Raw genomic sequence first — 12,022 nt, 5'->3', positions numbered from 1 at the left:
GTTATATTTTCCGACTAGTAATAATTCACTAAGTTTGGCAAGGCAAGCCCCCCCCGCCCCCCATGTCCCTGCTCCAGTAGTACCTTCTTCACCCATGGGGCTTCCCCCGCCCACACAAACCCCGGGATAAAAGCATTGATCTTACGAAGGAAGGCCTTTCAGATAAAAATCGGAAGGTTCTGGAGTATGAAAAGAAACCTCGGGAGTACCGTCATCTTCACGGACTGCACCCGCCTCGCCAATGACAGCGGGAGCACGTCCCACCTCTTAAAATCCCCCTTCATTTGCTCCACCAGCCGGGCCAAATTCAATTTATGTAATTGTTCCCCACGCCACCTGGATGTCCAGATATCTGAAACGTGCTCCAGTACCTTAAATGGCAGCTCGCCCAACCTCCTCTACTGTCCCCTCGCCTGGATCGGAAAGACCTGACTCTTCCCCATATTAACTTATACCCAGAAAACTGGCTGAATTCCACTAAAGTGTCTATGATCCCGCCAATATTTTCCAATGAGTCCAATATGTAGAGCAGCAGGTCGACCACATATAGAAAGACCCTATGTTCCAGCCCTCCCAGCACAATCCCCTTCCAACCCCTTGACGCTCTATGTGCCATTGCCAGTGGCTCTATCGCCAAAGCAAAGAGCAATGGGGAGAGTGGTCATCCCTGCCTCGTCCCACGATGCAGCCTAAAATACCCCAAACTCGCCCGTTTCGTCCTTACACACGCTGCCGGTGCCTGATACAACAACCGGACCTGATCCACAAACCCATGCCCCAACCCAAACCGCCTCAGTACCTCCCACAAATATTCCCATTCTACACAATCAAAGACCTTCTCCTCGTCCACAATGACCTCCACATCCCTTCCCTCCGAGGCATCATTCTAATGTTCATCAGATGCCTAACATTGGCCGAACAGATTCCTCACCTTTACAAACTCTGACTGGTCTTCTCCTATCACTCCCAGCACACAGTCTCAATCCGTGAGGCCAGGATCTTTGCCAACAACTTGGCGTCTACATTCAGCAGTAATATCGGGTTGTAAGACCCACACTGCTCCGGATCCATATCCTTCTTCAAGATTAAAGTTATTGAGGCCTGTGATAAAGTGTGGGGGAGCCCCCCCTTCTACCTCGCCTCATTAAATGCCCATCCGAGCCCGGGGCCTTCCCTGCCTGCATCGCCCCCATGCCCTCCATCAGCTCCACCAGTCCAGTGGGTGCTCCCAACCACTCTACCAGGTCCACCTCCACCTTGGGCACCTTAGGCCCGTCCAGGAATCGCCACATTCCCCCCCCCCCCAAAAAAAAAAGATATTCAGGATAGGTGGATAGGCTACGCTAAATTGTCCCTTAATTGAAAAAAAAATTAACTGGGTACTCTAAATTTAAAAAAAAAGGTCCAGTCACCCCCAGCCACAACAAAGCATCTCGAAGGAGGATAAAGGTTCTCCCAACACCCGACAAAACTAAAGATAAAGGAAAAAACTGAAAAAGGAGCCATCTCCTCACCCATCTCCTCCACAGTTCAATGTCCTCCTTCACCTGTCAGTCCATTGTCTCTTAAAAAAAACCCCAACGCCTCCTCTGGTGTTCATAAATTATGTTCTTGGCTGTTAAAGATCACCCAGAGGCGAGCCAGGTACAACATCCCAAACATCACCCCCTTTTTAAAGAGGGCAGCCTTCACCTGATTAAACCCGGCTCTCCTCTTCGCCAGGTCCGCGCCCAGGTCCTGATACACCTGAAGCTCACTCCCATCCCTGGTGCACCTCCTCGTCTGCCTCGCTCATCTCAGTATCTTCTCCTTGTGCAGGAACCGGTGAAGACGCACCACCATTGCCCTCAGCGGCTCATTCGCCTGCAGCTTCCTCATCAGCACCCAGTGTACTCGGTCGACCTCCAGGGGCCGGTCAAAGGCACCCTCCCCCATCAACGTCTCCAACATCTTGGCTACATACGTGCCAGTGTCCGCTCCCTCAATGCCTTCAGTCATCCCCACAATTCTTAGGTTCTACCTCCGGGAGCGATTCTCCAGGTCCTCCACCTTCTCCTTTAACTGCTTCTGGGTCTCCCACATCACATCTATATCGGCCGCCAATGAGGCGAGCTGCTCCTAGTGCTCCCCCACCACCTCCTCCACTTTCCGAAAAGCCTGGCCCTGGGACTCCAGCCTCTGCTCCACACGGTCAATTCTCACTTTCAATGGTTCCACTGCTTTGGCTAGGTCCTCCTGGGCCTCCCTCCGCTGCCGGCTGAACATTTCATTTAAAAAGTCCACCAGTCGGTCCATTGGGCAGGCATGGTAGACCGTTTACCCTCCGCCATCTTAACATGTGCCGCATGAAGATTCTCCTGCTCCAATTGCTCCCTTCCTCTCAACCCACTTCTGGTCCGTGACTTCATCCACCAGCCCCACCAGTGGAGTCAAACTTTCTTCCAGCCACCCCTACACCTTTTTTCCACAAAACATCCACCCTACAAACGGGGAAATGGTTCAAGAAAACAACCTTGAACGGAAGCTGCCAAATGTGTGACCACTCGCACCATGGTCACCACTGGAAGTCTGAAATATATATTTTTTGATAGTTGCTACAATTATGAAGGATAGCAGGGTGGCAAGTGATGAGGTGGCAGGAATGCAGGTGTGTAGGGTGTGAGGTGGGTAGGGTGGCAGGTGTGTAAGATGGAAGGGTATCAGTTATGTAGGGTGTCAGTGGGTGAGGTGGATGCAGTGGCAGGTGGGTGATGGGTTGATAGGTCGAGAGTGGAGTTGGGTCAGTTCGGGAGAGATTGTCAGGTCATGGGGGCTGGTCAGGTTGGGTTGGGGCTGGTCAGGTTGGGTTGGGGCTGGTCAGGTTGGGCCGGAGATAGTCATGGTGGCAATGAGGGCAAGTTGGGTGGTGGGAGCCAGTCATGCTGGATCAGGGGAGTTGGGGGTTCGGTGGGAGGGGGGTTGGGGGGGGGGGAAGGTCAGGTTTAGTCAGGTGGTGGAGGCGAGTCATGTCGGGGTCGGCGGGAGGAGTCAGGTGGTCAGTCGGGTGATTGGTGATGTCGGTTCTGTGTTTACCCAGGGTTGAGACCATATAGGGTCAGGATTTTCTGTTCTTACCCACTCCTGGGGTCTTCTGGTCCCGTCGAAAGTCAATGGTCCTTTGGCTGGCCAGCTGTATCCCCTGCGTCCCGTCACAGAGGGACCGGAAAATCCCAGCCGAGGATTTTTCACGGGTAACGAATCGAGTAATAAGTCAAAACTGTCCGAAGTCTCCAATTCTAACCCAGAGTTGAAGACTTTCCAGAGGGTCCTGGGGAGCAGGGGAATTTCCCATTGGAAGTTCAAAGTTCCTGGGCAATTCCCATAGAGTTGGTGAGTTGGGACCTCTGAGGGGTCCCGTGGCACATCTTCTGTGGCATGTCTGTTCTTTGATTATGCAGAGACTGGAAGATATTAGCCATTATTTTTCAATAATCAAGCAATCAAAATGCAAACATTTTCTTTACCGTTTAACACGTTGTGAATGGGGGGGGGGGGGGACTTCTTTGTAAACTACTTGTCTGTAGGCTGTTTGAAAGCCTAATTGTCAATAATTTAAATGGAATTAATGTCTTTTTGTCCATTCAGGAGTCTATAATTTGATTAAATCAGGATTAAAGGTATTTTTTTCAGAACAATACTTTATTCATAAAATTTGTAAAATTACATTCAAAATATTTAAAATTGGATATTGCGAAAAGTGCAATAAAATTCAACTTTTCCCCATACAGCATGTTGCACTCTTGAGATACCTCGATACAATTACAGTACACTTTGCATTTACTGTATACGTTCAATGTCAAGCACGCAGCCCAAGGGCTTTTACACAATTACCAGTCTCTCTGTGTATTATGGCTGAAAGGCTTTAGACTGTAGCCTTTCACACTGCGCCTTTGCGGCAGCTGTCACAATTTTAGCGTGTCCTCAGCACATTATCCTGGACATCGGAATGTGCCAGTCTGTAACACTCAGTCACGCACAACACTTTGAACTGAAAGACCAAAAAGCTTCAAAAGACCGGAGAGTGTCTTTAAATGATTTGGTACTCCTCCAACAGTAATTGATGTTTGTTTTGGTGTGCATCCCTGGGGACAGCTCATAGAGCGCAGAGCCCAGTGTCACAGTACTACTCCGGGATGAACCACAACAGAAACCTGTGCATCTCTTTCCAGTTCTACTTTGCAGTCTCTCCCTCACCACAGCTGCTTCAAAGACAGCGTGTGGTGCAGTTGCTTCAAAGGCAGAGTGTGGTGGTGCTGAATTAGGATCGAAGGTTTGCTGCAGCTTTGAAACAATTGCACTGTTTGTGGTATTCAGTGCATATTTTCAAGTAAATGCTTGGCTGCCATCTCAATGAGCCTATATTTTAAAAAAACTATAGGGCTGGTTTACCTGACTCTCATTACAGAACAGGCTTACAGATGGTTGGGCCTCGCACCAGCAGAAAGGCAGGATAATTTAGCTGCAGCGTTTGCGTTTGCTTTCGATTAAGGTAGAGATCAGTAATCAGAAGGATCCAATTGCCTCTAAACCATCTGTTGAGAAGGGGACCTTAAATGTAAAAATGTAACTATCTCTTTCTTTCTTTGGCCTTCTCAAAAAATCCCCAAGGGAACTCTAATTTCAGGTAGTTATTTGGAAAAAGCTACCACCTTGTTGCCATCGTGTGTGTGGGTGCCCGTTGAATAATACTCCAGGAAAATGAAGTGGGAGGTGAGGAACACTCACTTTCCACTTCATTTGCATTGGTATGTCAGGTCAATGCCACCACCCCCTCTCAGAGTAGTCCCAGAAATTCCTGGGCTGTATAAAAATGGCAATTACTGATTAAACTGGTTTCTGTGTCTTGTCCCCATTCTCTGCTTGATGAAATTAAGGTTTCCTGAGGACAGTGACCATAAAAATAGGGACCAATTTTGTTTACAACAACATACATATTCCATGGGATAAAATCTCTTATTTTCGTCACAGGCTAATATTTCAGCATGCTGTGGTGTACCTTATATTTTAACTTGGTCGAAGTTAACCTATTCCACTTTCTAAATAGAATCTGATTTTTGCATGAGAAGTTTGATTAGTTGTTCACCAAATATATTTTTGCATAGCTTATTACTCTATACTTTCCAATCATTGATGTACACATCAAGTAATGGTTGAGATATACTTGTGCTATATAGTTTATTTTTACTAGAATTGATACTGTGGTGGCAGTATATAAATGCTTTACAAATAATATTTTTTGTTTCAGATTTCTTTGTGCAGCCCTCTTCAGGGGAATTCCTTACCTTTTTAACCTATTTGCTAATGATGAGACCAACAAAATTTCACGCATGTGTGGCTATTTTGGCCACCCTCATCTGCTTACCAGGACTGAGATCGTCTGTCATTCAGAAACGGCAAAGAAGGAACATACGGATATTTGAGGTTTCTACTGCAAAGCCAGAAGGCATCACGAGCTATAATGAAAACAATAACGGGGTGAAAAGTGACACAGTGCTAAATGGAGAAACAGCAAGTTTCACTGCTTCCAGTAATATTTTAAGGCCTTCATTAGAAACATTAACTGCTGCAATAAATCCTAGCATTGCCCATGTAGAAGAAACAAAACAAACCAATAAGGCAGAAAATGAAAATGTAATCACCATAACTAGCCTTGATATATTACCCACAACTACAACAATGGTGCCATCTCAGAAACCATTCAGTGCAAGTACAAAGGATGCTGACTGGAACAAAACTGTACATTCTAAACAGAAAGATTCTGTAACAGTCTTAGCTACAAAATCCTCTTCCAATCCTGGCCCTGATGCCAGTGAAGTTAACAATATTGTTTACATGACAACGGGAGCAACACCGAATGACGCAGCTACCGTTGATCAAGAGAAAACTGAAGGAACAATGAAGAATAAGAAACCAGTCCCAGTGCCGGTTACAATTTCCTCTGTACTTGGTGGGACCACCAAAAGTGAAAGCAGTGGTGTGACACTGGGGCCAACTGATTCTAGCAGTGAAAACTTTACACTGAACAGTCACGACACAACAGCGTTGCCTCTGACAAGTAAAACTATTCTTACAGTAAATACGACACAAAAAGATGTCAATGTATTGACTGCAGAAATGTTAAATTTCTCAGAATTCACAAGTGCAAATGTCGAAAGTTTCAGGAATGAAGAAGTAACAACCACAACAATAATCAGTGAACCAGAAGGTAATTACTTCAGCTGGAAAGTAAACAGTCCAAATACTGATAAAGAAATGAATGAAATCATGGCAACTACAGTGGGTGCAGTAACAGACAGCAAGGCACCCAGTACATTTCAGGTGACTACCACACCCAGAGTTACAACATCAGTCAAGGGGGCTGCGATGACAGAGTCAGTCTCATCAGCATCTACAGAAACTATGTTGAAAACAACTCAAACAACGCAAGTATTTAGCACAGCAGCTATAACTGAAAGTACCAAAGAACCATATAAGGGATTGAGTTCAATGCTGGCAGTGACAAATGGGATTCCCGCTGTCAGATCTGCTTTGCCAACAACTCATCTCCCTGAGAAACAAGTCTCTGAAGGTATAAGTATAGATAAATTATTTAAAAAATCTAAGGAGTGTAATATTGCATGGTTGTAATACCTTGGTGAGCCTCTGATGTTGATTGGATTGTTCCATGGTATCACAATGCATCCACGAGCAAATGGCTCGTAAAATTTTAGAATTTATTTTAGCTTTACTGATTCCTAGCTCCCGCACCCCCCTCAGTAAATTCTCTAGACCAGGCCTTTAATGTGCTCTGCTTTCCTTCCCCACAAGTATTCCACCGCTCATGCACTCTTCCTCTCCCTGCCCAGTGCAAATACATCAGCTCTGCTCCCTCCACCCAGGGTTTCCCAAATATTCCTTTATTCTGCCGTCTAGGCCCACTAAAGTGTTCCAGCTCTCCACTGTATGCCCTGTTCCCTAATATTGCAGCAACACCCTCCAAACTGAAAATGTCCCCTGGTTGCGGCCCTCGTTAAATCTCCGGTGCTGGAGAATTCAGCAGCCGGCGGGAGCGGCATTCACGCCGCCCGCCCCCCCCGTCGATTCTCCGACCCGGCGGGGGGTCGGAGAATCCCGCCCACTGATTTTCACGTTTTCCCAATACTCTCTCAGGCTCACCTTCAATGTTCTCTCTCACATTTCCTTCCCTTTCTCCTTTCAGTATGTTATTTGTTTTCCCTTTTACACCTCCCTGCATCCCAGTCTCACCCCTATTAATACTTCTTCATTTTGAAAAGTACATTGGGCTAGATTCTCCGATTTACAGGCTATGTCCTGACGCTGGCATGGGAACGGTGGCCTTTTATGACCGAAAATTTGGTGCGTAACGGCCACCGATCCTCCGTCTGGCAGGCAGGCAGGCAACGTAGAGCACACGGCTCTCGCTGCCGATATGGCTGGAGAATTGCCAGGTCCGTGGCCGCGCATGCGCACTGCTGCCCCGGTACTGCCGGCCTAGCACATTGGCACTGCCACCTGGTCACCCTGGCTTTGCCACCTGGGAACTGTGGCAGTGCCACCCTGGCAGTGCCAAGATGCCAGATTGTCCATGCTGGGCCCGGGGGGTGGCCTGCTCTAATGAAGTGGGGTTCGGGTGGCTCAATTTAAAAATGGCGCTCCGATCTCTTCCTGCTGAGTTCACCAGTGCAGGAAATTAAGGTAAGTGCAGCCTTGACGAGGCGTTCCTCGCTGAGGCCTAAAAGAAGAGTCCGTTTGATAGCGGGCGGCGCTGAGAAATACCCCACTAAACTCGGCCAATACAGGGCTCTGTTTTTCCCACTAAATCGTGCCCAGTGACTCCATAAGCAATGTTGCTTATTTATGATTGTCTGTCTTCCTGTATCCTAATTAATTAGGAGAAAATATCCCAGCATTTATTCACCTTCGATAATTTACTCGTTTCTTCTTTTGGATCAATTTCATCCCCTTGCAAAATGTTCTGAGATGGTTATTTAATTGTAAATTCAATCTCATGGTTTAAATGCATTATTTTATTCCTGTATCATCCAGACAATGTGGATTACATATCTGCAAGCACCATTGACAGTTATCAGTGCTTGAACCCTGTGAAATAATTTGTGAAAAATAACCAATGATATCAATACTTTTCTTCCTTGCTTGTTCTTGGATTCTAATCTTTCTGCTTTTTAATTTCACTTTGCTTCATCCCTTTGTGCTTCTGATACATTTTCCATGTGCCTTGAAGCTCCTTATGCCTCTAGTGTTTCTTATGCCTCTTATGTTTCTCATCCCACCTCCTTGCAATGCCTGTTATATTTATAGTAAGAAGTCTTAAAACACCATGTTAAAGTCCAACAGGTTTATTTCAAATCACTATCTTTTGGAGCACTGCTCCTTCCTCAGGTGAAGTTACAGCCTCTGAAACCCTGCTTCGGGTACTCCAAAATGGCTGCTTATGGTGCTATCTTGTTCCTTCAACGCGAACCTTACCTGCTGAAGCCAATCTAAAACCCTTCCGTTCCTTTTCATTGTGTTCCCCTCGTGGTCCCCCTTCCCCGTTTCTACCCTCCACCCCCCCTGTGGTAGTCGGTATTAGGGGTATTACGGTACCTAGGTTGAAGGTACCCGATGCTGTAAGACTATTGGTGTTGGAGGTACCCAATACTGTAAGACCATTGGTGAAGCCTGCCTGCTGGTATAAGAGTCTGTGTCTCCCTAGCTGCTGCATTCTGTACCTGCGCTGCTGGGGGAAACATCTCGTCCAATAAAGCCTTCAATCTCGCCTCGAGAGTTATTGATCGTGCATCACCCCCCCCCCCCCCCACGCCCCCCCGCCCCCCCCCCTCCCCCCCCCCTCACCTTTCATTCCCCTTCCCTGCCCCTGTGCCCCCTCCCCCTCCCCACTGGGAGGTACGGCACGGTCCCACTGGCTTTCATGCTTCCGAGAGCTAACTTTCCCCGCTATGTGGTGGCCCCCCTCCTGAGGCTGATCTTACTCCTTCCCTATGCCCGATCAATAGCTGTTCCCTCTCCTGCGCTGCGCAGCCCTCACCCTTTCCTGTGCTCTGGTGCTTTTGCTCAAAGTGAGGCAGTACTGGCTTGTGCAAACATTGTTCATGTCCATCACTGTTCTTTTTCCTGCTCTTTCTCTGTATCTTCCTCAAAGCTGCCTTGTCTGCCCTTTGTCCAGGCCATTCATCCTCACAAACTCATCTGCCTCGCCGGGGTGTTAACGTAATATTTCTTGTTTTGGAATGTCACCCAGAGCCTGGTGGGAGTCTTACTCCATTTTTGTACAGGGTCGATTTCTTTTAGTTGAACTCGGCCTTGCGCTTTTCCAGGTCTGCCGCAATGTCCTGGTACACCCGTATTCTGTGTCCTTCCCAACTGCTCACCTTTGAATGCCTTGCCCAACGCGGGATCTTCTGGGCAGCACGGTAGCACAAGTGGATAGCACTGTGGCTTCACAGTGCCAGGGTCCCAGGTTCGATTCCCCGCTGGGTCACTGTCTGTGTGGAGTTTGCACGTTCTCCCCGTGTCTGCGTGGGTTTCCTCCGGGTGCTCCGGTTTCCTCCCACAGTCCAAAGATGTGCAGGTTAGGTGGATTGGCTATGCTAAATTACCCTTAGTGTCCAAAAAGGTTAGGAGGGGTTATTGGGTTACGGGGATAGGGTGGAAGTGAGGGCTTACTGTGTGCCGATGGGCCGAATGGTCTCCTTCTGCACTGTATGTTCTATGTTCTCCCAATCCTGGTATCTGTGTAGTTTGATGATTATCCCCCTTGGCTGCATTCCGGCCTTGGGCTTTGGGCGCAGTGAACTGTGTGCCCTGTGGATCTCCAGCGGCTTGGGGAAGCTGTCCCTCTCCACTAGGTTGGCCAGCATCTGGACCACATAGTTGGTCGGGTCCCTGCCCTCGATCCCCTCTGGCAGACCCACGATTCGGATGTTTTGACGCCAAGACCGAATTTCCTGATCCTCGACTTCCCCCTTCAGGCTCCCCTGGGTTGCCATTAACCTTTTTATTTCGGCCTCCAGAGCAACAATCCCGCCGCCTGCATGGCGACCAGTGCCTCCATCACCATCACCTCGATTGCCACCTGGATCTCTACTTTAATCGCCTCCCTCATCGCCGTCAATTCCTAAGTCGGGAATATCTTCCATCCATCTCGTTTGGGGGGGTGGGCAGTGTTCAGGTCATCCGTCTCCCGTCTCTCTCGCTCGCTCTCTCTCTCTCGGTGGCCGGGCCCCCACGCCTCGTGGGTCCGCCGACTCGCTCGCTCGCTGTTCCTGATTTTTTTCTCCGCTTTTTCCTTTCTGCAGCCTCTTGAGCTCCCATTCATTGGCATACAATCTTTCCTCTTTCTCTTGTTTGTGGGTAAAATGAGTCTGAATTTTCAGACTGAATTCATCCAAAAGTGCTTATTGTATTCTGGAGGAGAGCCACCTGATGCACGACTGCTCATCCCATCACCGGAAGTCCCGGAGCTGATCATTTTAATTGTGAGGGAGGTGGATAGTTCTTTACCAGTCATTGTTCAACTTTGACGTCCTGCAAGGGCCATATGCTCTTTATCCCTTGTCAGTTTTAAGTGTGGTGTGAAGACCAAGTCATGTGGTGAGCTTGTGTTCCAGAATTCTGTATAAAACCGTATCGATTGTGTGCAAATTAGAACTAAACATTAATTTCCCTACAGCTCTCCAATATGCACCTCAGAAGGTATCACAGATTATAGTTATTTGTTACGTCCTGCACAACCTCATGCAGCAGAGAAGGGAGACCTTAATTGCCAGCCACATACATAAGGGACTCACACTCCTTATCCAATGAGGAAGATGGGGAAGATATACCAGGGCAGCCAGGCCTGGATATTGGGGTTCCAGCACCAGATACCAGGATGATGGTCAGATGTCCCTCATATTATTTCCTTTAACAAAATATTTACCACCGTTCTAGCATCATCTCCTTTGGTTGGAAAAGCTTCTACCCACCGTGAAAACATGTCCACTATCACCAGCACATATTTGCATCCTTTTTTTAAAATATAATTTTTATTGGAATTTTTTACAGAAAATATAAACGTAACGACAAACAATGAAATGCAACAAAATAACCCATAATAACTGTAACACCCCCAGACCATATCGACGCATGTATCCCATCCCCCACCCCCCCAACCCCAATGAACAACAGAAGAACTTAAAAATAAATTTAAATTAAATAAACAAACATAGTCATCGTCCCCCCCCCCCCCCCCCCACACCCCCCCCCACACCTTTTGCTTCCCCCTTCCCCCCCACCCCCCCGGGTTGCTGCTGCTACTGTCCCCGTACCCTATCGTTGAGCCAGAAAGTCGAGAAAAGGTTGCCACCGCCTAAAGAACCCTTGTACCGACCCTCTCAGGGCGAATTTGATCTTCTCTAGCTTAATGAAACCCGCCATGTCATTGATCCAGGTCTCCACGCTTGGGGGCCTCGCATCCTTCCATTGTAGCAAGATCCTTCGCCGGGCTACTAGGGACGCAAAGGCCAGCAGACCGGCCTCTTTCGCCTCCTGCACTCCCGGCTCCACCCCAACCCCAAAAATCGCAAGTCCCCATCCTGGCTTGACCCTGGATCCCACCACCCTCGACACCGTCCTCGCCACCCCCTTCCAGAACTCCTCCAGTGCCGGGCATGCCCAGAACATATGGGCATGGTTCGCTGGACTCCCCGAGCACCTGACACACCTGTCTTCACCCCCAAAGAACCTACTCATCCTCGTCCCAGTCATGTGGGCCCGGTGCAGCACCTTGAATTGGATGAGGCTAAGCCGCGCACTCGAGGAGGAAGAATTAACCCTCTCCAGGGCATCAGCCCATGTCCCGTCTTCGATCTGTTCCCCCAGTTCCCCCTCCCACTTAGCTTTCAGCTCCTCTACTGACACCTCCTCCGCCTCCTGCATAACCTTGTAGGTATCAGATATCTTCCCCTCTCCGACCCAGACC

The 12,022-nt window shown here is 48.3% G+C and overlaps 1 protein-coding gene across 4 annotated transcripts in view; it reads left to right on the top strand.

Annotated features, from left to right (window-relative positions):
• The window catches only part of LOC119954523 (armadillo-like helical domain-containing protein 4), a 261,993-nt gene that overhangs the window by 40,607 nt on the left and 209,364 nt on the right, over positions 1-12,022 (top strand). For all 4 annotated transcript variants that reach the window (XM_038779837.1, XM_038779846.1, XM_038779831.1 and 1 more), the window contains exon 2: positions 5,285-6,607. In XM_038779837.1, the coding sequence (XP_038635765.1) occupies positions 5,341-6,607 (1,267 nt within the window). In that variant the 5' untranslated portion in view covers positions 5,285-5,340. The remainder of the gene's footprint in view (positions 1-5,284; positions 6,608-12,022) is intronic.

This window comes from Scyliorhinus canicula, chromosome 2, assembly GCF_902713615.1.
Source record: "Scyliorhinus canicula chromosome 2, sScyCan1.1, whole genome shotgun sequence".
Lineage (NCBI taxonomy): Eukaryota > Metazoa > Chordata > Chondrichthyes > Carcharhiniformes > Scyliorhinidae > Scyliorhinus > Scyliorhinus canicula.
The sequence above is the reverse complement of the archived record's forward strand: the minus strand, read 5'-3'. Positions and strand labels throughout refer to the sequence as shown.